This window comes from Vitis riparia, chromosome 13, assembly GCF_004353265.1.
Source record: "Vitis riparia cultivar Riparia Gloire de Montpellier isolate 1030 chromosome 13, EGFV_Vit.rip_1.0, whole genome shotgun sequence".
In the NCBI taxonomy this organism is placed as follows: Eukaryota; Viridiplantae; Streptophyta; class Magnoliopsida; order Vitales; family Vitaceae; genus Vitis; species Vitis riparia.
This window is the reverse complement of record NC_048443.1, coordinates 29,248,564-29,272,927: the sequence shown is the minus strand read 5'-3', so window position 1 is coordinate 29,272,927 and position 24,364 is coordinate 29,248,564. Positions and strand designations below refer to the sequence as shown.

Here is a 24,364-nt window from a genome sequence, read left to right as displayed (position 1 = left end):
CCCCAACAACCCTTGGTCAAAAAACTTGATTATTGAAAGTACTCCGGTACTTCGGAAAGGAAAAAGAGTGGTGGGTGGGGTAAAGGGTGTGTTTGGTCCGAGAGAAAGTTGTTGATGCATACCCATATGATGGAGTTTTGTATTAATGTTTTAAAACAAGTAGATTGGATATGGTAGGTGGAGATATAGTGAGAGAAATGCCCCCACTAAGATAATAATAAATATGGGGACCCAAGCAATTTACCATGAATTATTATTAGTCAAGGATCATGGTGAAAGGGGGAGACAGAGAGGGCATATCATGAGAAATTTTCTAAAGGAGGGAGGAGGGACCCCTCCATCCACTATGTGGATTTATTGTGCTAATCATAAGATTTTTCATTTTAATCATATTTATTTTTATGATTTCATTCTTTTCTTTATCCTCTCGTATTTAGTTATTTATATCTACGGGTAATTTCCATAACTCTCTATTGATTTTAATGTTTGCTTGATAAAAAAAAATAAAAATAAAAATAATATTTAGTTAATTTTGTTATATATATATGAACAATTTATTATTATATAATGAAATCAAAAGAAAAAAAGAAAAGAAAGGAGGCATTAGCTATTAGTTGTAATGATGATAATACAATTATTACACTACAATATGGTTGCTGTCATTGACACATAATGATACCATGTATGTGTATAGTGTAGATATTGTCCATAAATGATAAAAAAAAAAAAATGCAATTATAGCAATTAATGGAATTAAAATATTCTATTATATTTATTTCAAGCAATTTTTTTTTTAAAAAGGATTTTTTTTCTAGAAAGAAAAGTGGGTGTATAATAATTTAGCATTATGAGTGATGGCCATTAAAATTTTAAATAAGATTATAGTAATCGACAAGAATTAGAAGATTATGCAATATTTCTTTTAAAGAGGAATTTTTGGTAGGAAGCAAGAGTAGATGATTAGCATCATGACATTTGGTATATATTACAGCAAAGGTATGATTATTATATACATATATTGTTTAAAATGTAGCATTTATGTCCAAAATTTATTAATAGTCACCAAAAAATTTCATGAATAAGAAAAAAAAAACTTGAAAATATATACAGAAGAATTATCAATTCAGAATTCAAACAATGTATTTTAATTTTTTTTATCGTAAAAACTAAAAAGGCTACATATGGTGGAAGGTATAATAATTATTTAAAATCTAGCACTCATGTCCAAATATTTATTATAATTAGTATTAATAGGCATAATAATGATTTAAAATCCAACACCTACTCATGCCCAACATTCATTATAACAAGTATTAATTAATATCATAGGTAAAGGAAAAAAAAATCTTATCAGATACTTTTGAAATTAATTTTCTCTCTATAAATGCTAGCTTCTAATTTTGCTTTCTTTTTGTGAGCAGATACTAACTTCCATGTACAAAGGTTTATTTCCCTTAATTTACTTTCTATTTTAGCTGTTTAATTTCAAATTTCATTTGATTTGTCTTTCAAATTTGAATTAACAAAATTCAATCAAAATCCATGAATAAAAATTACAAATTGACCATTTAAAAATAAATACTCTGATTTAGAAATACATGGTAATTTGAAGAATAGATGGTCCATGGTTGTTAATACGAGCGACACTTTTAATTTCACATAAACCTATGATACTTATAATTGAGACGTGGAAAGAAGAAATAAATTCCAAACTCCTTTGAAAAGACTAGCATGTTCCTTGTAATTTTCCTTTTTTCCAACATGAATTGACGCGACCCACATAGACTGGAATTAAAATTAATTATGAAAACGATATCTGGGAGAGCTACTTTTACGGGGATTTTGGCCTGAGCATCAAAGCCCATGTTAAAAGGGTTGATGAGGGTTGAAGCCTCCCAGGTTCAGTCTTAACTCTTAGGAGACAGCAGCTAAGCTATCTCGCTCTTCTCTGTACACTCCATGAAGTACTAAGTAGTAACAACAACAAAAACAGAGACCTGAGAAGCCAAAGAGAGAAAGGGAGAGAGATTTCGTGTAGCGTTGTTTTCTCTGTTTCCCAAAAAGATTAGGCTGTTGGGTTTGTGGGTTGAGACTTGAGAGGGAGAGAGAAGCAAAGAAAAAGATAAAGAAGAGAAAGATTGTTTTTCCAACATCGGAACTGCTGGTTCTCATGAGATAAGATCACATTTAAGAGGATATACGTTTTGTTTTGGAAAGGTCATTTAAGAGCCTGCCAAGCTTGATACAAAGGAGGATTTTTTACTTAGAAATTTTTGTAACGTCTCTGTGTGAGCGGTGCGTGGTCTGCTGCCACGACCCCCTTATCTTCGTTTCTTGCTAAAGCAAAACGAGAGAAGCGTTCTCCCCCCTCTATAAAGCAGGTGCAAAGCAGCTGATTTGGGGGTATATCAAGAAGCAAAAGGGGTTTCTGGTTGGGTTTCTACTTATCTCCATTATATACATATATATATATATATATCTGAAAGAGACCTCTCGAACCAGGTACCAGAGAAATGGTTTTGATTTCCTCGAGAAAAAAAAGAAAAAGAAAAACCAGCTTTCGTTTTCTAGGAGTTGGTTCAGTTTTGTCTCATGTAAATATTTCTGTTTTATATTTCAGATCTGCAGGTTGGTGAAGCAATGCTACCTCAGAGACAAGCTGAAGAAGTCATGGTCTCCGGCCTCAACGAGACAGAGGGTGATGAGAGAGAGGAAGACAAGGGAGACGAGAGCCAGCTCAGCCTCAAAACCCTTCTCTGGCATGGTGGGTCTGTTTACGATGCCTGGTTCAGCTGTGCATCAAACCAGGTATACTCATTTCTACTACTATACTCTATAACCACACGCAAATCCCTCAAAAACCCCACTCATGTTTGGAAATGGAAATACAGGTTGCCCAGGTTCTGTTAACGTTGCCATACTCCTTCTCTCAATTGGGTATGCTCTCAGGAGTCATTTTTCAGATCTTCTATGGCATTCTCGGAAGCTGGACTGCCTATCTCATCAGTGTTCTTTACATTGAGTACCGCAGCAGGAAGGAGAAAGAGAACGTCAGCTTCAAGAATCATGTCATTCAGGTTTTCAAATTTCGACAACAACCTTACCTTACCCATCAAAAATTCTGAAAATTTAAACATCTTTCCATTCCAGTATCATCAGCTAACAGAAAAAAATGAGTTATCAATTGTTCTTCTCTTATTTGCAGTGGTTTGAAGTGCTGGATGGTTTGTTGGGTCCCTACTGGAAAGCAATGGGATTGGCCTTCAACTGTACTTTCCTCCTTTTTGGATCCGTCATACAACTGATTGCTTGTGCAAGGTCAGTTTCATTTTCATTAAGAATGGTAAAAATCAGAAATCTGGGGTGGTGGGGAGGATTAATCTGAGGTGGTGATGAACTGGTGGGGTGTTTACAGCAATATATACTACATAAATGATCGACTGGACAAGAGGACATGGACCTACATCTTCGGAGCTTGCTGTGCCACAACTGTCTTCATTCCTTCATTCCACAACTACAGGCTTTGGTCTTTTCTTGGTCTTGGTATGACCACTTACACTGCCTGGTATTTGACCATTGCAGCCCTGGTTCAAGGCCAGGTATTCTTCATTTTTTCTTTCTGGGTTTTTCACTCCTTACAATCATCCTTCACTGGATAAACGAATCACTTTCCTTTTATCTTTTGTAATCTCAACGGAAAGCCATTGACTTTGGATGGTTTTTACTGTTTTACAGGTTGAAAATGTGAAGCACACAGGCCCTACTAAGCTGGTCCTGTATTTCACTGGGGCCACCAACATCCTCTACACTTTCGGCGGACACGCCGTCACTGTGTGAGTGATTTTCTCTTTTCTCAACTCCATCTCTCTTATATTTTATGCGTTTATTTTTAGTTTTTTCATATCCATATTTGTTTGAACAAAAATTGCAAAAAAAAAAAAGGAAAAGAAAATAGAAAATGTTGCAGCTTTTTCTTACCATTTCTGGGTCTTGACAGAAAAATCATTAAAAGCAACTTTTCTGATCCTTTTCAAGGAAGATTAAACTAAGAAAGTGACAATCTCTCTGAGCTGCATCTTCCATGCGTTTTTTCAATAAATACACTGACATTTTCAATAGTCTATTCTGCTTTTAAAACCACCTATTCTTCAAAGTGCTTTGTTGGAGAAGATGAAAAATATTTATGTTCCAACATTTTTTTAAAGGGAGCACTTGAGCTCCGTATAATATTCCATTGATCGAGAGAAGTTCCATATGCAGAGAGCAAGCAAACAACAGAAAAAATAAGTATATTTGGCATATGATTTCTCCCCCATACCCCGCAATCAATGCTATGTCAAGTATAGCTTAAACATGGTACTGGCCCTACTGGCCCTACTGTCATTACTCATTCTTGGTCACTTGCCGAGTATGAATGCCAGCTGGGGATATAATTGCATCCCACCCTCTAGTACAGCTGCGTTTTCTATGTAGTTTATAACTAGCTTGTGTAGTTTACTACCAGTAAAGTTCACTAGCTTCTCAAGAATATAACTGCCCATTTCAAACCAAGGGAAAGGGTTGTGTCATATGACCAGTCTCATTTGAAGTGTCCCAAATGTCAGAACATGTACCTTTTGATGATTTTATTATTTATTTTTTAACATTCAACGCTATGCAAAAATCTGGACCCATCAAGTCTTTGAATTTGAAAATTTTCATACTGACCTCGTAAGATTTTGATGGCCATGGAGTAAAAGTGAAGTTTTTCATGGTGGTCCTTATTTTAGATTGACTTCAAGGATATCGGGGCAAAAAAGAATTCATTTGTGAAGGTCCTATAAGATTTTACACACTCCATTGCAGAAAGGTTATTCCAATTATTAGCATTTCTCAACAAACTAATTGGGGTTCTGGGTTTTCTTTCGTTTTTTTTTCTTCTAGGGAAATCATGCATGCAATGTGGAAGCCTCAAAAATTCAAGTACATATACCTTGTTGCCACCCTATATGTATTCACCCTAACAATTCCATCGGCTGTTGCGGTATACTGGGCCTTTGGGGACCAACTCCTCGACCATTCCAATGCCTTTTCGCTCCTTCCCCAAACTGGATTCCGTGATGCTGCTGTGATCCTAATGCTCATCCACCAGGTCTCTATATTCTTTCTCCCATTGCCCAATTTTTATTGCCCATACTATTTAACATCTTGCTCAAATTGGTTATATATATCTTATTGTCCTGTGTGTTGCAGTTCATTACATTTGGATTTGCTTGTACACCCCTGTATTTTGTGTGGGAGAAGGTGGTGGGGGTGCATGATACAAAGAGCATATGTTTAAGGGCACTCGCTCGGCTGCCAGTGGTCATACCGATATGGTTCTTGGCCATCATATTTCCTTTCTTTGGGCCCATTAATTCAGCTGTGGGGGCTCTTTTGGTCAGCTTCACCGTCTACATCATCCCAGCTCTTGCCCATATGCTCACTTACAGAAAGGCCTCAGCCAGAAAGGTAAATGGCCCTATCTTTTCTCCACCTCTTATCTTCACTTTTACTGGCATTATCTATTACCCACACTCACCACGCTTACTTTCTGGCCCTTAATGACCCAGATAACCTTTATGCATACACATTTTCTGGTTAAATAATGGTGCCAAATTGTTGTTTATGTTTGATATCTGAGGGACATATTGGTCAATAGAGCATGCTTGAAGTAGGGTCACTATATTGATTTGCCAACCGGATCAGTGTAATCTAACCTATTCAGCCATTATACATGCATTGAATTGTGGGGTGAAGGTGATGGATATATATTTAGTGGGTCATCATAAGCCCCATTGTAATATGCTGGTAGGTACCACCATAGATTCTCTGATAGATTTCTTATGTCTTTGATTGATTGTGCTGTGTTTTTTTGGGCCAATTATGGTGCTAAATTGTGGATGAGTTTGAGAAGGGTTAATCACTAGGACACTCCCCCTAGTTTGAATCAATTGAGAGGAAAAGGAAAAGGAAAAGGTCTGTGTAAGGCTCCCCAACTCTTACATTTTGCCAGTATGTTATTGATGGAAATTCAGTTTGGGTTTCGATATTGCTGATGCAAAATCCTTCCTATAGAGGTTGCTGCAGGCAGGACATTTAGATAAAGTAGGCATTCTAGGATGCTAATTTCCCTCTGCTAAACTCCTCCACTAAAGAGGGAAAGTAGATGTACATTAATACAGTGGTGTGAAAAACATTATTCAGAAAATAAGGCTCTATTTGAACCTAGAATTAACAAGAGAAAGGAAAAGAGATGGAGGGGATATCAGTTGTATTCTTTGATTATATTAGAAAATAAATTCAGTAAAGAAATTAAATGGATTGGGGAAAATTTGAAAAATTTTCAGATCCCCTGTTCTATGTTTAAAAAGGTAAGACAAGTTGGAAAAAGAGTGGAGGAAAAACTTACTGATTTCAAACATTGTTTCTTTTTCCTTCACGCCTCCTTTCCTCACAATTCTTTTGGAATCAAACTAAGATGAAAGAAACAATTAATCCCAATGAAATTGTGCTTGGTGGATATGGTTTTAGCTTTTGCATTTAGCTTTGAAGTGATTTTCCATGCCTCAGCATATGCCTACCAACCATGGTGTCCAGTGGTTGGGATTTTGGAAATTTATGGGACAAGGTTGAGGTTGGTGGTATTTCCTTATCATTCAGTTATATGCAACAGTCTCTCTCCAGTCTTGTAGTAATGACTTAATGGTCTGACTAACTGACCACTGATTGGAAGGAGCTGTGTAACTTTACCTATTGAATGAACACTACTAATATTGATCACCTCCTTGATCAATTTATTTCATCATCATCTCCATTCTATTCCTAACTTTCTAATCTAATTTTCTTAAATGCAGAATGCAGCAGAGAAGCCCCCATTCTTCCTCCCAAGCTGGTCAGGAATGTATATGGTAAATGCATTTGTAGTCATCTGGGTCTTCATAGTTGGCTTCGGCTTTGGAGGGTGGGCTAGCATGAACAACTTCATCAAACAAGTCGATACTTTTGGGCTCTTTGCCAAGTGCTACCAGTGCCAACCCTCATCACCCCATCGTTGAGCGTTGACCTTTTTTTCTTTTTTTTTGGTTAAATTCTCTTTATAAATATTGAATGATTGGTCTTGTATGATGGGGATTGATCCTTTGGTATGAAATCAATATGAGTATTCTGTGTCTCAAATAAATACAGAAGCTACTGAATATAATCATTACTTGCTTCATATCCAAGTCTCAGAAAAAGCTTAAATGGTATGTGCTTCACATGGCTCTAGCATCCAGCCAAGATGCATATCTATCCACAAAATCTAAACCAAGCCCCCCCCCCCCCCCCCCCCCCCCCCCCACCTTGACTACCTCTTTTGTTCATCAGTCTCATTCACATGAAACCTGTAGTATGTGTTGTCTTGCTTTAGATATTTTTTTTTCCCTCCTATTGACTGGTCAAAATTAGAAGGATGATCTCCTTCTGTTTGGGTGAATTGATAGGCCAACATTGATGGTTTCCTTTGTGTGTGTGTGTGTGTGGTGTTTATGGCTTTCATCTTTATTCCCCACCCTGGAAACATGTATTGTCGATTTTCCTGCTTCTTTTGTTTCCATTTTGGCCGTACAATAAAGGTGGATTTGCACAGAGGCGAGAAGATAGAATGATGAAAAAAATTTGTTTTAGCAGCAGGGAAGCAAATTGCTCCACTGATAACGTATTTTTGCAGAAAAACTTTGGCCTAGTTGAAATCTGTTTTTGAAAAATTTGATAAACTTTTGATAGAAAATAATTCTTTGAGAAATGGTTTGAAAACATATTAGTTTTTAAAAACAAAGAGAGCCTTCATTTTTACTGTTCCTTTGAAGCTGCTTCTTGTTCAAACTTGTAAGTAGGACATACTGAAATTCAACAAATGGGTATCAGCTTTCTCTTATTTTCTAGCTGTTCAATTCAACCAGACAGAAAAACAAAGGAAAGGAAAATTGCTTGCTTTTGGCTTTTGGTTTAGAAAAGAAGGGTGTCCAAGCAATCTAAAATGGATATCTAAGTGTAAGGTGGGGTGGGGGGACTACCAAAATCTGTCCTTAAAAGCCATCAATCTTCTTTGCTTTTGTTCGGAATTGCATCACCAGCTTTGGAAAAGGCATTTGAGGGGAATGCACTTTATAACGATAAAGAAGGCAGAGAGATCTCACACGTTTCCTCATTTGCTTTTTCTTTTTTTCTTTACAAATTATTGTATTTTTCCTGTCAATTTAGAGTATGTATCCGAGTGATTTTGTGATCTTAATATTTAGAAGCTGTCCCATAAAAAAAAAAAGAAAAAAGATCATCTTTTTGGATGTTATCAAAATATTTTCTTTTAGAAGTACATCTTTTTTTTTTAAAAGAAAATTCTCACATTCAAAACCGCTTTCAAACTTGTTAAAAAGAAACACTTTATCCCCGATTACAAATATTTAGTAAAATCATAAAAAATAATACATATATTTATTTCATGCTTTTTTAAACTTGGAATTACCTTTGAATTAATAAGAAAAATTTTCAAACACTTTTGAAATAATATAACCACCATTTTTTATTTTTTATTTTATAGAGATGTTCCCATTATACATTTGATTTTCGTATTTGAAAATTTTTATAAAAAAAATTATTTTCAAGTATTAAAAGGGTATAATAAAATAAGTTATAAAAGTATTTCTAAAAAATCACTTTCAAACTTCTTGGACAGTAAAAATGAGAAAGTTGTGGTTCCATAAGTTGCATTTGATGATAGGGCCATGATGCCCATTTGTTATTGGCTTCGTTGAAAGCATTTTCGCTTTTGACCAAACAATACTTATCTCCCTCACTTTAGATTTTAAATTCGAATGCGTTATGATTAATATTTGGATGAGGATGTTTATCACCCTGCCCTACCTCCCTTTACTTTTGGTGAGGAGTGCTTTGGGCTTTGATACATTTCATGATTCAGACCGCTGCCTAAAAGTGTAAAATCACTCATGGTTTCTAGAGAAGTCCTAAGTAATATATGTATATATTTCATTAAAATTATTTACTTTTTATATAAAATTGAAAAAAGAAAAAAAAAAAAAACTCAAGAGCTTGAAAAAATATGTAGATCATGAAATTGCTTGAGAGAAAACTTAATGCTTAACTCTTAGTATTTATCAACTTAAGATGATTTAAGTAAAGTTATACTTATATAATTGAGTTAAAACTTATTATTTTAATAGTATCAATTATGTCTTTTGGATGTTCTTAGTCATTCAATTCTTGGATGGAAGTTGGAAATACATAGAATTTGGGTGAATCCCGTTACTAGGAGAGAAATTTTTTATCTTTTTAAAAATATAATTAGTTTGATTTGTGTAAATACATTTTAAAATCGTAAATTAAAAATAGATGTCTTAACTAATTCTCATATTTTTTAAAACATTTTTTAAATATTTTTATGCTTTTTGAGAATTGAGATGCAAAACAAGCTTTATGGTTGTTTGGTTTCAAACTAGAAACATCATCATAAGGGTTTAGGATCCAGAACCAACCACCTTAGGACCGTTATTGTCGGAAAACAATTTTGATTTTGTTTTGGGCCTGCCCGATAGAAAATAAAGGATTCTAATGGGACTCGTATCAGTGAGTGGGTGAAGCAAGTGCTTGTTTTCATCATTGGCCCAAAGAAGTTCAGAATTGGGCCCAATGCGGTTGTTTCATCCTTGTCACCTTTGGATGCTAACTCACAATTTCACTTCTCCATCCACTCTCGTCTCGTATTCACCTCTGTTCATGCCCCATCTACTCCGCTTCTTCCCGCCCCGGAATTAGTATAATTCGTTTAATATAACCATCTTATTTGAAAATAATTGTTAGTATTAGTATGCAATAATACTTTTCTATGGGAAATATATATATATATATATATATACATGTTGAGATGAGTGTAAAAGGTAAGAGATACACAGGGTTTGAAATATAGGTGTATTGTGTAGAATGCTCATTATGTACTTTTGGGTGATTTAAGTCCGAAGAGAGTGTATAAGGTGGAAGGTCGTTAGACACCGTATCAGCGCCGGAGAAGACTCATACCCATTTATTACAAAAATACAACAGTATCATTCTATAATATAAATATATAAATAATTCAAAGAAAAATCTCAGATGCTAATACCTATCAAATATCAAACCCGGGTCAGGTCGTTCAAGTGTATGAACGTTTGAGGTGGGAGTAATCCATGTGTATGAATGTGTAACTTGTAACTGGAAGATGGCTAGGCTGCGGTATAAGTATCATATGAGTCATTGCACAGGTGGTTTGAGGCTAATTGAGTAATTGATGCCGTGAATCATATGCGTCTGATGGGCTTTCCTCACGATTTGATTTGCAAATCAGTCAAAGATCCTCTGAAAGACTGACACTGAAAGCGATGTAAACGTATGTTTCTGTATTTTAAGCATCGTCCATTTGTACAACCCTAGAGCTCGTTCCAGCTCTGCTATCCGTCTCTGTTTTTTTTTTTTTCTCAGTAAAACGCGAGAAAATTGCGTTGCTCATTCCTTGTACTGATAGCAGCAGCGTTCAGTGCTAGTGTCTGAGAATGCCGCCCAGAAGGAGGGCTAAAAAGGTTGGCTCTTCCACATTTTGCATCCCCATTTTCCACAAATTTTCGTCTGTTTTCTGATGTGCTCTTGCTTCTCTCTTCTGCCCGGGATAACTGTGAAGGTGGGTCTCAAGCGAATGGACGCAGCCGTTGAAAATATGCGTCTTTTAGGGTTTTCAGATGAGTTGGTTCGCAGTACCATTAAGCGACTGTTGGAGGTTAGTACTTTTCTGTCCTAATTGTTCTGTTTGGTTGCGTGGAAAATGTGGGAAAGCTAAAATGAAACAGCAACTCCAGTCAAATGGTTGTAACGTCGCGTTTGCCTGCTACTTGCCGCAAAATGAAAGGAAACGAGAAGGGAAGAGAAACGGAACTTTGGATGCTGTGCTTTTTATTGTTTTGTTCACAAATATAGTATTCAACCCGCCTCACCCAAATGGTCTTTTTAGTTCTCAGACTCAGACTCATTCCTGGAAGGTGAGTTTGCCTTTTACCATTCTCAGGATCATGTTTGGTCGCTGAGGAAACTGAGGTTAATGGAAGAACAATGAAATGTTGAAAATATTATTTGTTATTTCACGAAAAATTTAGTGAATGTTTTGTTTGTTTGAGTCTTAAACAATGAAATAGCTACCTTTGGATCACTGAAAAGTGAGGGAAAAGACCAGGGAAATGAAAAGGAAAGGGAAGAAAAAGTAGGGGAAAATAAAAGTTTTAAGTCCAATTTTATTTTCATTTTACGGAAACAAAGACAAAAATGTAATACCTAAAGTTTATTTTCAGTATATTTTTGTTTCTATTGACATCAAACGTTAAAATCTTAAGACATTTTTCTATACCTTTTGCTCTTTCCCTATAACTTTTCAAGATTTAAATGGGGTGTAACGGAACCAAGGTGATAATTGGGCCAGAATGGGGTGAAACACCAACCCCGATGAAGGCATAATTCAATACAAAGTCTTTGGTGCAACTCCTGAAGGGTGGAGACTTTTTCAACAGGCCAGTTGCAAATTACCCTTTTCTCACATTTTTGAGGCAGCCAAATGGTTGATGAATATCTATTTGTGGTTTGTGTTTTGTTTGACCATTAATGGGGCTTCCTTTTAGGTTTATGATGGAGATGCTGGGTGGCTTTTCATTGAAGAGGGTTCTTACAAGCTCCTAATTGACACCATTCTTGATGAACAAGAGAATGGTTTGTTGAAGGTAATTTGATTATTGCTCTGTAATTTGTTTTCAACTTTTCCTACATGCTTGGTTTGATTGCTGGAATGCTGTGGAGAAGAAAAATAAAGCTTGGGTTTCAATTTTTCTTTCTTGTTGGCAACTAAAATGAGGCATCCTGAATAGTTTGTTTATTTATTTATTTATGGAAACAACATCTGGAAAAGAGGTAGACATGAAGTGTTGGATCTAGAGCATATCGTGCCATTCTCTTTTTTAAAATGTAGACAAAGGGACTGAATATCCAGAAAGAACATGACAGAAGATAGACTAAGATATTATGTGATTTGCCCACACCAGGGTATGTCATGGGCAAAGATGATCTATGAATTTATGTAATTAATATTGTAAGGCAATTTTTTTATTAGGATTTTCAAAGCACTTCTATTACTTTTAAAAGAAATGGTATTGATTTTAGGTTTTAAAAGTGAGAAAAATAGTTTCAAACTGCTAACCAAACAGTAGCTAAGTGCTTCAGTGTTGCCAAACACAAATGAAAAATACTGACATCCTCATCTTGGAACTATTATATTCACCAACCTTGGCTTTGAAACCCTTGGTCTGAAAATTAGTCTTTATCGAATCTCCCAATTTGATATCTAGTACACACTTTCAAGTTGCAATAAATCAATGTTGATATTTGGTACAAATGCCTATGTAATTCGGTTTAGTTGAAGTGCCAGCAACACAGCTCTTGCTGTGCTGTGTGACAAATTTCTCCATTCCCCATATCAGCATTAGGTGGGTCTCATACTTTGATGATATGACACCCATGTCCGCTCCTGTCCAATGTGGTTTGGACAATAATAAGTTACTTCAAAAAGGCTGCAGAGTGATTTTTTTTTTTTTGTTCTGGGTTATTGGGAAGGAGAAGACATAACTTTTGATGGGTGGAGTGATTGAAGTTGATTGTCCAAGAATCAAAGCTTTGTTCACATGCTTCTGCAGTTCAATCAGGAATACTAATCTTTGCTTTCTTGGGTTTGTTGTAAGATTGGGTTTGGGTTTGGGTTTGTGTTTGGCCACTGGGAGCTCATACTTTGTTTTTCTTTTGGCTTTGGTGTGCCTTGTACAGTTCCCTTGTTTTTGTTTGCAACCCATTTTGTTAGGCCCTCTCTTTACCACAGGAAAAAAGTAGAAGAGCACATGGAACTAAAGGAAGGTCCTTGGAATGGATTCCTAGTTCTTTGATAAGAATGAAAACAAGATATAAACTCATTAATTTTATGTTTCTTTTGTGCTATAACTTTGCTGAAAAACTTAAATCCAATATAGTACAATTTATTGTTTGAACTGTGCAACTTTCTTTATCTATTTCACATTCTTATTTCAATGACAAATCCTTGTTGTAGATAGACTAATAAAAGGTGATACATGGTTTCGTTATCGATCCATTATTAATAACATGTAGTAGAGATCAAAGGACATTTGATGATGACCATATGATGCATAACAAAATAAAAAATGATGTGAAGTAAAGATATATAGGAGCATGTGATTTACAAATAGAACTATTTTGTCACCAGGCACCATAGTGAAATGAAGTGTAGCCAATTCAGGAGCATGTACAAAATGCGGTTAACAATATTTTACTATAGGCAACAAAGAAATATAGGCAAGCTTTGGAGGTGTCATTTCTCTGTTCTATTTTCTTTTGATCCAAGAAGTCTTTGGATGTAGCTCCAACGTCATTATAAGGCACTCTTAGCATACTTCCAGTTTATGAGGGTTGTGCCCCTTTTGTTAGTTGAAATTTCTAATAAACTCATTCTTGCCTATTAAAAGAAGTATAAAGATATTGGGGAGAGCCCAACAAAAGGTGGGCTTGATGCTGTATAAGAAAGTTTATAAAGAAGCCAACAAAAGCAAAAACTAAAAATGAAAACAAAAGGCAGAAACCAAGCCTTAAACCTCCCCAAGCTATCTAAAATATAAAGAAAAAAAGTAGAATTCTAAATTCCGACTAGAATCCCTTAACAGAGCTCTAAGAAAGAATGTTCAACTCCAATGTGGAATGCTGCAAATAAAAAATCTAACCATTCTGCTTTTATGCACTAGAACATATATAGAAGGGCAAACTTCTGCATTCTCCTTCCTTACCAATATAAGTACAAGACTCACAAACCAGGAGTCTTTAGTCTACTAAAGACTAAGTGAAGATCCAGAAGGAAGACCCCAAGCCACTCTTAACATGGTGAAACTCAAATTTTTTTTGATAGGTAACATAGTAAAGATCAATGACCACAACAACACACAGAAATGCAATGCAATCATAGGGTAATAATCTTCTTCTCCTTATGCACCCCAATACTTAATGCATCTCTGGATTTGTGGCAGGATTTTGAGGATCCAAAGATATTTTGGACTAGGTGTCAATTTTCTTAGTTGAGGTGGTAGAATTTTGCCACTTGTGGCTAAAGTGGGATGGCTTGGTGGTTCTGGCTTGGTGGCTGGAGCAAGACTAACCAAGCTAGTTGCATGTTCTATCCCATAGTCAAAATGGATCATTTTCTTGCCTTGATCCTCTGAAGGGAACAAGGGCTGAGTTGAGACACTTACACAATTTTGTTGTATTTTACCTTGGACATGTGTAGGGTATTTATTAGCTTCTAGTAGGAATCTTCATAGCGAATATTGGTCATAGAGTTGACATATCAAGTTTTAAATGGTAACTGTTAACTTTTCTACAAATAAGCCTCTCTCAATCAAAGAAAAGCACTTTTGGAAATCCATAGGGGAACTTTCCCAAGTTCTGATAATCTTTTAGAAATTTTCTGAGAGAGGCTTTATTATAATGATAAGAGAAAGAGAGGGCCTTAAAGTCTTTATGTTGAATCCTACATTCTTTACCAAGAAGGCTGAAAACTTGGAATACAGTTCAAAGAGTTCCATGACAACCTTCAAACCAAAGAAGTCAGAGATCTCAAAGACAGTCCATTGTTTTCCTCATAGCTTCCCACTACTTTCTCCCTTGGATATTCTTCCCTCAGTTGCTTCATTCAGTTCAAGTTGAATATCCTTATGTCGTTATGTCACCTATTCATTAACTTGAGAATGTTCTTGGGCATTGATTTCTATGTCAACTTTTCAAAGAGAAGAACCCTGGAAACACAGATTTTGTCAAAGGTTCATATTGGAGTCTCTTTCCAAACCTTCTTGCATCTTTTCCCACAAAGGATCCATGCCACCTTAACACTTGTACATGCCATCCTTGCTCTTGATATTTAAGGGAACTATGTTGGATAAAAGGAAAGGAAACCACAACTCAAAGATTGATAAGTCGAAAAAATGCATTATTTGCTATGGATTGAATGACACTTTATAATCTAGTGCATTTAAATTCAAAAGATCGATTTCCTGCTTCTGCAAAGGGTGGATGGAAAAGGCTCATCTGCTCTCTTCGGTTAAGCTGTCCATGACACGAATGCCTCTTTCCTGTAAATATCTATTCACCATTTCCTGGTCTTGTGTCCTCTAATAGCAGTCACATCTAGAATATGGAATCTAGCTCATAGTTGGTCTGTCCAACCCCTCTTCTGTCTGATGAGAATCGGGAATACCTTGCTAGCGAAGTAAGCAAGAAAAGAGATGCCATTAGTTTAATTAAAAGGCACCCTTCTATTTTCTCGCCTGTTCCTGATGGCAATTTAGGATACTGGAATTCCTTATATATATATTTGTTTTTAAATTTGATTCATTTTTTGTTTTTGGTGGCATAAGATGTTATATGGCTTACTTTATGGCTCTCTTGTGCACGACTGAGTGAACAAGTGGTGGACAATATGCAAAGTCCTGTCACTGGTAAAAAAAGAGAAATAAAAAAACAATGCCAAGCTAACATTTACTTTTTGTTTGAATGATTCACTTTTGAAGGGTGATTCATCAGAAGGCAAGGCAAGAGATGATAATGACACGTCATCTGCTGCTATGCCCTCGACTGGAGTTGAAGACGCAACATCACAGACCAATGAAATAGGTAATTTGGACTAGATGCTCATCTTTTCAAGTAATTGTGTTAAATTTTATCTGCAGTTGATGCAGCCCTTGTAATCTTTATTGGTTTGCATCTTTGACAAGAATGTTAACATCCTTGTTTTCAATTTTATTGTACTCAACCAAACAACAAAAGTTAACATATTTGACAAGAATGCGTTTCCTTGAAACAAAACCGAAAAGAGTGCATCCAAAGTTCAAACGGCCTCATATGACCATCATTTTTTACTGCAGTATGAGCACTTGTTTTGCAGGAAGTGAAGACTGTAATCCACCAGCTGCAGAAGAAAGAACCAATGAGAGAGACATCAGTTTGGACCAAAACCCTCTTCACACTCCTCCACACTTGATTAGCTCCTCAGCACCAATAGATAGTCTTCTAATGCAAAGGCGCAGACGTTTCTGTGGGTGGATCAGTGATAATGAGCCTAATGATATTTGTACCAAGCAACTCATACCAGCTACAATGATGCAATTGGAAAAGCTGATACGTGGTACGGATACAAATAGCAAAAGCAGGTGGGATGAGAAGCCTGAATGAAGACCTTTTTGGTTGTTCAGTATCCTTTTTATGTTTTCTTTCTTTAAGAGAAGATGACTCTATTATGTTTTTTTGTAGCTTTTTTAGATAAATGTTAGTATGGTTCCTATGGAGAAAGGTGAAAAAAAATATTGAGGATAGGAGGAAGGAAAATAATTTTTTTTATTTTATTTTTATTCTCATTGTCCTCTAAAAATATCCTGAAAATTTTAATTTATTTATTTATTTTTTGACATTTTCATGGACGATCAAACAAAGAGAGCAACTTTTTGAAAACCAAAAAAATGTAGGGTGTACAAAAAGATGCTTTAGAGAATGTCTGGAATGTAGGATGAGATGGCTCAGAGAATGCTTGGAAGGTTGAAATATGGAATGGAAATGACAACCAAATCCACTATACTTCTTACAAAAGCCATATGCACCCGAGATAAATGACACATTAGAATCATAGGGAATAAAACATAAGCCACTTCCCTTTTTTTAAGAAAAAAAACTTAGGATTTGTATGCAAATTGTTTAAATAATAGTTCTTATTATTTCAAATATAAAAAAGTATTTTTACTTAGAAAATATGTTTAATAATTTTTTTAGAAGATAAAAGAATGATTTTGAAAAATTTCACATAAAAATAATAAAGAAAAAAGAATTCCTGAGGAAAATTTTTTAGTCCTTCTTCTCTCTTTTTATATTTTTTAATTACATTATTTTTGCATTATCCAAATATAATTTCTATCAAAAACAAACATAATTTAGAGAATTAGAAATTTATTTTAGCTTATTAACAAAATTTGTACATATTAAGAATAAAAATACTATTGAGAGAGTAAAAATATGATAAAATTTAATTTCTCTAAATACAGTTTTTAGCTTTATATCTCAACTAAAATTTATTCCTAAGTTTATGATGTGTCAAAAAATCTCAAATTTGTAAAAATATATATCTAAGTAGTAACTAATTTTTAATAAATATAACGAGAGAATAGAGAATAGACTATTTCTCATTATAATTTAAAATAACAAACTGAAAATCTAGAAATTTAGAAAAAAATCTAAAAACTACCATAGCCGTTTAATCTGTGCAGCCGTCACATGTGTCATAGGCTGAATGGTGGAGCGAGGTTCGCAATTCGATGAGAAAGTGAGATTAGGCGGGGCTAGAAGCACTACAACGAACAAAAGCGAACGGATAATTCCATTTGAAGTCCCGAAAACCTGCAAATCTCTATTCTCTTCTCCCTCCAAAAAACCCTAATTTCTTTAGTCTCTAATAATCCCTAGATTCAGAGCTTCAATGGTGTCCAATTCTCTGTGAACTGGAGCTTCTTGTGAACACAAAGCCATGAATTTTCCAGCAACTTTTCGCGGGAATTTCAATCCCTTGTCGCACTGCAGTTCTTGCTGTGATCTTCGCTTTCAGCCCTTCCTTTCTTTTCCGATTGTCTCGCGCCAGAAACGATGTCGTATCAGCAATTTGCAGGTGCACCGGGTTTCAAGGTAGCATTTTTGTTTTTGTGTGTGTTTTTAGGTGCTATTGATGGAGAGTGCTGTTGCCAGAGTAGTTCGGTTGGTTCCGGGGTTGTTCAGAGTAGGTGATTGGATATCCGCACGTGAGAAACGCTGGAAGGAACAAAAGTAGCTTTGGCGGCAGTAGCGCTGGCAACAATATCCTGATTTGAATGATGGTTTGGTTTCTGATATTATTAGGTTAGGTTCTCGAAGGAGGCCAAGGATTGTTTGCGGCGTGACTGAGACAGAAACGGAACCGGAAAACAATAACGATGAGGTAATTTCAGTGCATTTCTTATTTTGAGGTGTTCTTCAATTTAGTGAGTCATTTTCCAACCTTGAATGATCCTTTCTTTCGGTTTAGTTCAGTCATAGATGTAGGGATCGTTTGGATGTCTCATGGAGTTCTTCAATTGTATGAGTTACTTTCTCTGAATATCATGTTTCGAGGAATTCTTCAATTTGATGTTGATTCGTGGCTCTTTTTTTTTTTTCCTTCACATTTAGTACATTATCACTAATATTGAATCATATCTCCAATTTTCCAGGAAAAAGCACATGAAGATGGAGGAATGCCACCTTCCACTGATTCAACTGTGCAAAATGACCCACAGCTCGATTCTCAGCCTCTAGTGGCTGATCAGGTAATTTCTTTTTCTTTCTAACTTCGACTAGGTTCTGATTGTAAATTCATGAATTTTATTTGGAATTTCTACATGTTTATGATTTTTTTTCCAGGACAAAGACCAGTTTGGACATAATGCGATGCTTAATGGGGACAACATGGTAAATAGTGATAATCAGGAAACTGAGGCCCAAGGCAATGTCCAGGTATTTCTGTTTTATTTCCAACATGACTGCAGCTAGAGGATGTTGGAGTTCCTAGATTTAGTCTTTTAAAAGTGATGAAAGAGGTGTGATGTCTAGACCATATAATAAGATAAAATAGTTTCAACATCGACTGCTTTTGGTTAGAATTGATACTTGTGGCAATAACTCAACTTGATTATTTTTCATATATGGTGTGAGAAACTATGCTTCCTTGAAGTTGCTTTTGCAACAATAATCAAAATGAAGGGTACAGACTGTATTCAACAAAAGTGTTTCTAGGTCATTGCATTTTGCTCTTTTTTTTTTTGATAAGTAAGAGTATTGTATTACGAAAAGGCACTAAATTAGTGGCTTAAGATGCACAAGAAAGAGACACTCACCCCCTTACAGCTGAAACAAAAAAACTGTCCTACAAAATGTACAAAAAACGACCCTTCCCTCGACGGGTCATTGCATTTTGCTCTCTTAAATGTGAAAGTTTGGTCCATTAGCCTGCATTCATGTTCTATGGAATAAAATTAGCTACTTAATTGTTCATGTGAGACTTGCTATCCATTGATGGTTCTGCATGGGAATCCTACCATGAATCATCAGCCTTTAGGCTGATAAATAGCAACACCCAAACAGTTGAGGCTGTCTGTTCAGAGAGCAAGGAAACCAACTTTCATTTGGTGGAAAGGGAATTCAACTGTATTTCCTCTAGCACTAATTGCATTAAGGTTTTGTTTGAAACAGGATTCTGAGAATTTAGAAGTTGCAAGTGGATCACCTCTTCCAGGTGTGAAGGTGATTATGATTTTATCTGTGATGTTCTTTATATTGGAGAACCTAAAATTTTGCCTCTTCTTTATAATATTGACTACTACTATATTTTTCTTTTATTCTGTTTTTTTCTTTTACCAGCCACAGGTACTGGATGAATCAATCCGGATTCCTAAGGAGACAATTGATATTCTCAAGGATCAAGTGTTTGGGTTTGACACTTTTTTTGTGACAAATCAGGAGCCATATGAGGTTAGTTGATAATGTGGATTGGTTTGTTTTATTTGCTTCTCTTTTCCCATTTATCTTGGAATTAAATGATGAATTACAAGCCCATGTTGATGATTAACATTTATAAAGAACCACCTTTTATTATTCGAGTAGGAAATCTAAATTGGGTTACTCATATAGTCATATGTTTGGAACTCCTTTGGAAAGGAAGCTTTTCTCGGCACTTCTTATAGTTGCATTTTCTAGTTTACTAACATTTCTTGATCTTCATGGTTCAACTCTGAGAAAACATAACAGAAAAAGATAAAACCTTTTTTATTTGCTCTTTTATCCAACAGCATTCACACCATTATCTATTAGAATCTAGGTTGACATGTTACCATTTAGTATTTTGATTAAAATCTTAATGCTGTTATGAGCTTCTTGGGTTTGCTATGTTACTTCACCAGGGTGGAGTATTGTTTAAGGGAAACCTCAGAGGGAAGGCTGCTAAAAGTTATGAAAAGATAACAATAAGGATGCAGGTATCTATCTGTATGAATGCTTCTTAATGTGTACAGAGATTTATGATTGAGGCTTCTTTTAATTCAATTTCGATGCATTTTATATACAGGACAGATTTGGAGATAAATATAAACTTTTTCTTCTTATCAATCCAGAGGATGATAAACCAGTGGCAGTTGTGGTTCCTAGAAATACCTTACAACCAGAGACAACTGGTACTTATATATCTCTCACATTGGAAACCCCTTCCACTATTTTTGTTAAAGGATCATCCAATTGTTGGAGGATATGGGGCAAATATCACCATAGATGAAAATAAGCACTATAAACTGGAAAATGACTAGCCTATCAAAAAAATAAACTGGAAAATGACTATTTTGATATAATTTCTGCAGCTGTTCCAGAATGGTTTGCAGCAGGGGCTTTTGGATTAGTAACAGTGTTTACCTTATTTCTCCGGAATGTGCCAGCATTACAGTCAAATTTATTGTATGTGGTTCATTTTATTATGTTTTCCTTTTCGTCTTCTATTTATATTCATATTGTAGAATTGCAAACTAGTATTTGTCCTCAACCTGGAGAAAAGAGTATAGCAGAACAATTTCGCTGTAGTTTCTTAATGAGATATTAAAGTTTATAATTCTATTATGCACTCATGATTTTAGAGGTCCAGATGTTCTTTTCTTTTCACTTGATGATTGAGAGTTTCTTAAGTATTTATTTCTAGTTCACCCAGGCACGCTTTTGAGATTATTTATTTATTTATTTTGAGTGAGGAGATAACATCCAGATGGTTTTGTTTTGCCTTTATTTTGTCCCTTCTTAGCTCTTTTGAATGATTCTGTCAGAATATGATGCATGTTGTGGGTCCAAATCTTGATAGCTTAAGTTTTTAGAAAAGTTGATCACCCTGTATGGTATCAGTCAGAGCTCTAGCTAACTGGAGGTCTCATGTTCAAATAAGAATCCTCCCCCATCGATTCATCTGCCAGCTCTCTTCACGTGCAACTACCTTAAGCTTTTAGATAGTTGGTAGTTCAACAATTTCTTTTATTTTAAAAACCTTGGTCAATTGTGCTCCTCAGTTTACGTTTTTTGTAAATTTGTCGCTATGTTTTTTCGATCTGTCGTGGGTCCTTATGTGCTTTGAACTGTGAGATTTTATTGTCAGACTATTTTGTGATAATTCCCTCTAACACTGAATATTTTAATGTCCCAGATCAGTGTTTGACAATCCAAATTTGTTAATGGATGGCCTCCCTGGAGCCCTTGTAACTGCACTTGTTTTGGGTACACATGAGATCAGCCACATTTTAGTTGCAAGAAGCACTGGGATTAAGCTTGGAGTGCCATACTTCGTTCCTAGTTGGCAGGTACAATATATGGTTGCTTTGCAATAATTTTTTAGAGGGGAATTGTTTTCTTTTATCTTCTTTCTTTCTTTCTTTATGTTTATTTTTTTCTTCTCTTTTTATTGGTTGGATTCAGTAAGGCTAAATATTTGCTGCCATACAGGAGGCAAGTCCCCTCTAGGGTTCACAAAGCAATAACTCTTTTGAGCTTTGTTATTAAGGATAGCCTTTTTGGAATCTTAAGATGTACCTGACACCAACTAATTGGTTTCTAACTACCACAAGATTAATGTCTAATGTCCTGTTTGGACATGTATGATCTTTGTATTTTTTGGGATTACTTACCCTTCTTTGTTCCTAACACTTCTATTGAGTTATTTTGTTCTTGTGCAAAGGTGCATTGAAATTCTAATGTGCTATTTTGGTGGCAGATAGGCTCTTTTGGTGCTATCACAAGGATTTTAAACATTGTTCCCAACCGTGAGGATCTTCTGAAGGTTGCAGCAGCAGGACCTATAGCTGGCTTCTCCTTGGGACTTGTTCTTTTGCTTCTAGGATTCCTTTTACCACCCAGTGATGGTATTGGTGTTGTTGTTGATGCTTCTGTGTTTCACGAGTCACTTCTTGCTGGGGGTATTGGTAAGCACTTTATGCTTCACATATTTGCATCTGTGCATTTGTGCAACCAAGGAAGGACCTTCTCAAGCTTGACTGATGTGGAATATCTCATCTTTGATGGCTCAATATGTTGTTACTACTCTAGGTTGGCTCCCGCTTTATTAAGCTATGATCATAATTGAAAGTGAGTTTTCCTTTTATTTATGCAGCAAAGCTTCTTCTTGGAGATGTTCTCAAGGAAGGGACTCCCATATCTGTTAATCCACTTGTAATATGGGCATGGGCTGGGCTTCTCATCAATGCCATCAACAGCATCCCTGCTGGGGAACTAGATGGGGGCAGAATTTCTTTTGCCATATGGGGAAGAAAGGTAAACGGGTGCCAATCCTTTAGGAAATCTGATCTTGCTCCTGGCTGTCTACAGAAAATAGAAGGATAAAAACAGAAGAAAAAGAAGTCTTTTAAGTCTTAACAGAATTGGGGTGTTATATATAGTAATCACACTTTTCATGTGGCAGGCTTCAGCTCGCTTCACAGCTGCCTCAATTGCACTTCTAGGACTATCCTCACTGTTCAATGATGTGGCATTTTATTGGGTGGTGCTGATATTTTTCTTACAAAGAGGGCCAATTGCTCCACTCTCTGAGGAAATTACTGATCCTGATGACAAGTATGTTGCCCTTGGAATTGTAGTTTTACTCTTAGGACTTTTGGTATGCTTACCCTACCCCTTCCCTTTCACAAATGAAGTCACCGTAAGTTTCTAGCTCTATGTTCCTAGTACAGTTCATTGTATAGTATCTCATAGGGATATCAGAGACTCCAGGCTACCAATATGCGTCAAAGAAAATTGTTAAAATTTGATTGGCTTATGAAGTAGCTGACAGGTAGTCCATGTCATATGGATTATTTTTGTGGGTTGTAATAAAATCAATGAACGCCTGTCATATATGTTGCCTGCCTATATTTGTGGAAAGTTTGAACAGTACATAATAATTGTTTCATTGCTGTTCTTCTCAACTAAAACCACTAATTAGCGAGTACTTCACACACTCTCCTCTGGTTACAAAACCAACTGTTGGATGAACCGCACAGGAAAGCCTCAAAATTAGGTGAACTCAGGGATTCAAACTTAACAACTGGGTCTATAACTCAAGACAGCAAGTGACTTCGATTTTTGATATTATGTCTTGGATAATGTCATTTAAACTTTGAAGCTATATGCTTGATGATGGGACTAGTTCATCGAAGCTTGGGAAACTGAAATTTTTATGCTTTTTCATTGACATGTTCGCCTTACCATGTATGTATATATATATCAGAGCTCACAGCTTGTACAGAACATGGTAATTAGTATTATGAAATCTCTTCCACAGTAGTTTCTTGGTATATATATGCATATATGTTTCTGGTTTCTGCAGTAGGTGTCGGTTTCAGTGGGAATAGATAGCAATGGGTTAAATTGAAAGTGCATACTTCGCCAGATTGCAAATAAATGGGCATACAGGGTCAAGATTATCCATTGTGTCATTCATCTGTCTCCAGAGCTGCGTAGTGGACTGCCATTAACCTACCTCACCCAAGCTCATAAATTGGAAATGGCCCTACATTACTTTTCTGCCTTTGTTAACCTTATCTTTGAATCTGAAACCAAAGGAATGGCAAATAAGGAACTTAGGCTCTGCAGTCTGAATGAAGTCTCTGGTAAACTTTAGTAGGAATGCTTGGTGTTTGCTGCTTAGCACTCATATTCGCGAGATGCTCTTATATTGCCTGTTGAAGCCACAGCTCTCCAAGCCTCATGCAGCATAACGCAAGCCCATATGATTCTGCTTTGTTACTTGTATTCTCAAAAGATTTGCAACCAAAGGAGAAGAAAAAGACAATACACTTTCATGTCCTAATCTTAAAGCCATGGGCCATCAAATTTTATGTGAAACTGAACAAAACACGGAGGAAGTTGGTACCCAATGTTATTGGCAATTAAAGGCAGTGAAATAACCAAAGACTGAAGTACTTTGGAAGTTGTTACTGACCAGTAATGGCAAAATTTGGCCAATAGTGAATATGCCTTGCAACTTCAATACTATTATTATGTTTCGTGGTTGAGTTCTGATTGAGAAAAAAATGTGAATATTTGGTGAATGTCAAGTGAATTTTTGCTGTCAGCGTCCTGCTGGGGAGCTAGATGGGGGCAG

The 24,364-nt window shown here is 35.9% G+C and overlaps 3 protein-coding genes across 6 annotated transcripts; all 3 read left to right on the top strand.

Moving 5' to 3' along the window:
• Positions 1 to 1,884: 1,884 nt before the first annotated feature.
• LOC117927462 (auxin transporter-like protein 2) lies at positions 1,885 to 7,237 on the top strand. The gene is made up of 9 exons (XM_034846945.1): positions 1,885 to 2,502; positions 2,621 to 2,808; positions 2,892 to 3,077; positions 3,206 to 3,318; positions 3,416 to 3,599; positions 3,736 to 3,833; positions 4,924 to 5,131; positions 5,233 to 5,490; positions 6,876 to 7,237. The coding sequence occupies exons 2-9, from the start codon at positions 2,641 to 2,643 to the stop codon at positions 7,074 to 7,076; spliced, it is 1,416 nt and encodes a 471-aa protein (XP_034702836.1). The 5' UTR covers positions 1,885 to 2,502; positions 2,621 to 2,640; the 3' UTR covers positions 7,077 to 7,237.
• Positions 7,238 to 10,166: 2,929 nt separating this feature from the next.
• Positions 10,167 to 16,542, top strand: LOC117927725 (probable inactive histone-lysine N-methyltransferase SUVR1). Of its 4 annotated transcripts, XM_034847381.1 has the most exons (7): positions 10,186 to 10,438; positions 10,531 to 10,628; positions 10,727 to 10,822; positions 10,902 to 11,081; positions 11,712 to 11,810; positions 15,702 to 15,804; positions 16,076 to 16,542. In XM_034847381.1, the coding sequence occupies exons 2-7, from the start codon at positions 10,602 to 10,604 to the stop codon at positions 16,360 to 16,362; spliced, it is 792 nt and encodes a 263-aa protein (XP_034703272.1). In that variant the 5' UTR covers positions 10,186 to 10,438; positions 10,531 to 10,601; the 3' UTR covers positions 16,363 to 16,542. The 4 variants fall into 4 exon arrangements, with proteins under 4 accessions (XP_034703275.1, XP_034703272.1, XP_034703271.1 ...); XM_034847384.1 differs by having other exon boundaries at positions 10,167 to 10,628; positions 16,056 to 16,147; XM_034847380.1 differs by having other exon boundaries at positions 10,186 to 10,628.
• Positions 16,543 to 17,449: 907 nt separating this feature from the next.
• LOC117929117 (probable zinc metalloprotease EGY2, chloroplastic) lies at positions 17,450 to 23,170 on the top strand. Its single transcript, XM_034849332.1, has 13 exons — positions 17,450 to 17,856; positions 18,067 to 18,145; positions 18,417 to 18,512; positions 18,607 to 18,699; positions 19,435 to 19,485; positions 19,603 to 19,713; positions 20,142 to 20,216; positions 20,306 to 20,411; positions 20,592 to 20,685; positions 21,416 to 21,569; positions 21,980 to 22,187; positions 22,376 to 22,536; positions 22,685 to 23,170. The coding sequence occupies exons 1-13, from the start codon at positions 17,702 to 17,704 to the stop codon at positions 22,931 to 22,933; spliced, it is 1,632 nt and encodes a 543-aa protein (XP_034705223.1). The 5' UTR covers positions 17,450 to 17,701; the 3' UTR covers positions 22,934 to 23,170.
• The last annotated feature ends 1,194 nt before the right edge of the window (positions 23,171 to 24,364 follow it).

What these genes read in the sequence shown, in the direction of transcription:
- LOC117927462 (XM_034846945.1), top strand. Translation starts at nt 2,641, where the DNA reads ATGCTACCTCAGAGACAAGCTGAAGAAGTCATGGTCTCCGGCCTCAAC. An exon ending in TCAGCTGTGCATCAAACCAG is followed by an intron (nt 2,809 to 2,891) that starts GTATACTCATTT and finishes ATGGAAATACAG; the next exon opens with GTTGCCCAGGTTCTGTTAAC. An exon ending in GGCGGACACGCCGTCACTGT is followed by an intron (nt 3,834 to 4,923) that starts GTGAGTGATTTT and finishes TTTTTCTTCTAG; the next exon opens with GGAAATCATGCATGCAATGT.
- LOC117929117 (XM_034849332.1), top strand. Translation starts at nt 17,702, where the DNA reads ATGAATTTTCCAGCAACTTTTCGCGGGAATTTCAATCCCTTGTCGCAC. An exon ending in AGCCTCTAGTGGCTGATCAG is followed by an intron (nt 18,513 to 18,606) that starts GTAATTTCTTTT and finishes TTTTTTTTCCAG; the next exon opens with GACAAAGACCAGTTTGGACA. An exon ending in ACTTCTTGCTGGGGGTATTG is followed by an intron (nt 22,188 to 22,375) that starts GTAAGCACTTTA and finishes TTATTTATGCAG; the next exon opens with CAAAGCTTCTTCTTGGAGAT.
- LOC117927725 (XM_034847381.1), top strand. Translation starts at nt 10,602, where the DNA reads ATGCCGCCCAGAAGGAGGGCTAAAAAG. An exon ending in CTCAGACTCATTCCTGGAAG is followed by an intron (nt 11,082 to 11,711) that starts GTGAGTTTGCCT and finishes GCTTCCTTTTAG; the next exon opens with GTTTATGATGGAGATGCTGG. An exon ending in AAGAGAATGGTTTGTTGAAG is followed by an intron (nt 11,811 to 15,701) that starts GTAATTTGATTA and finishes TCACTTTTGAAG; the next exon opens with GGTGATTCATCAGAAGGCAA.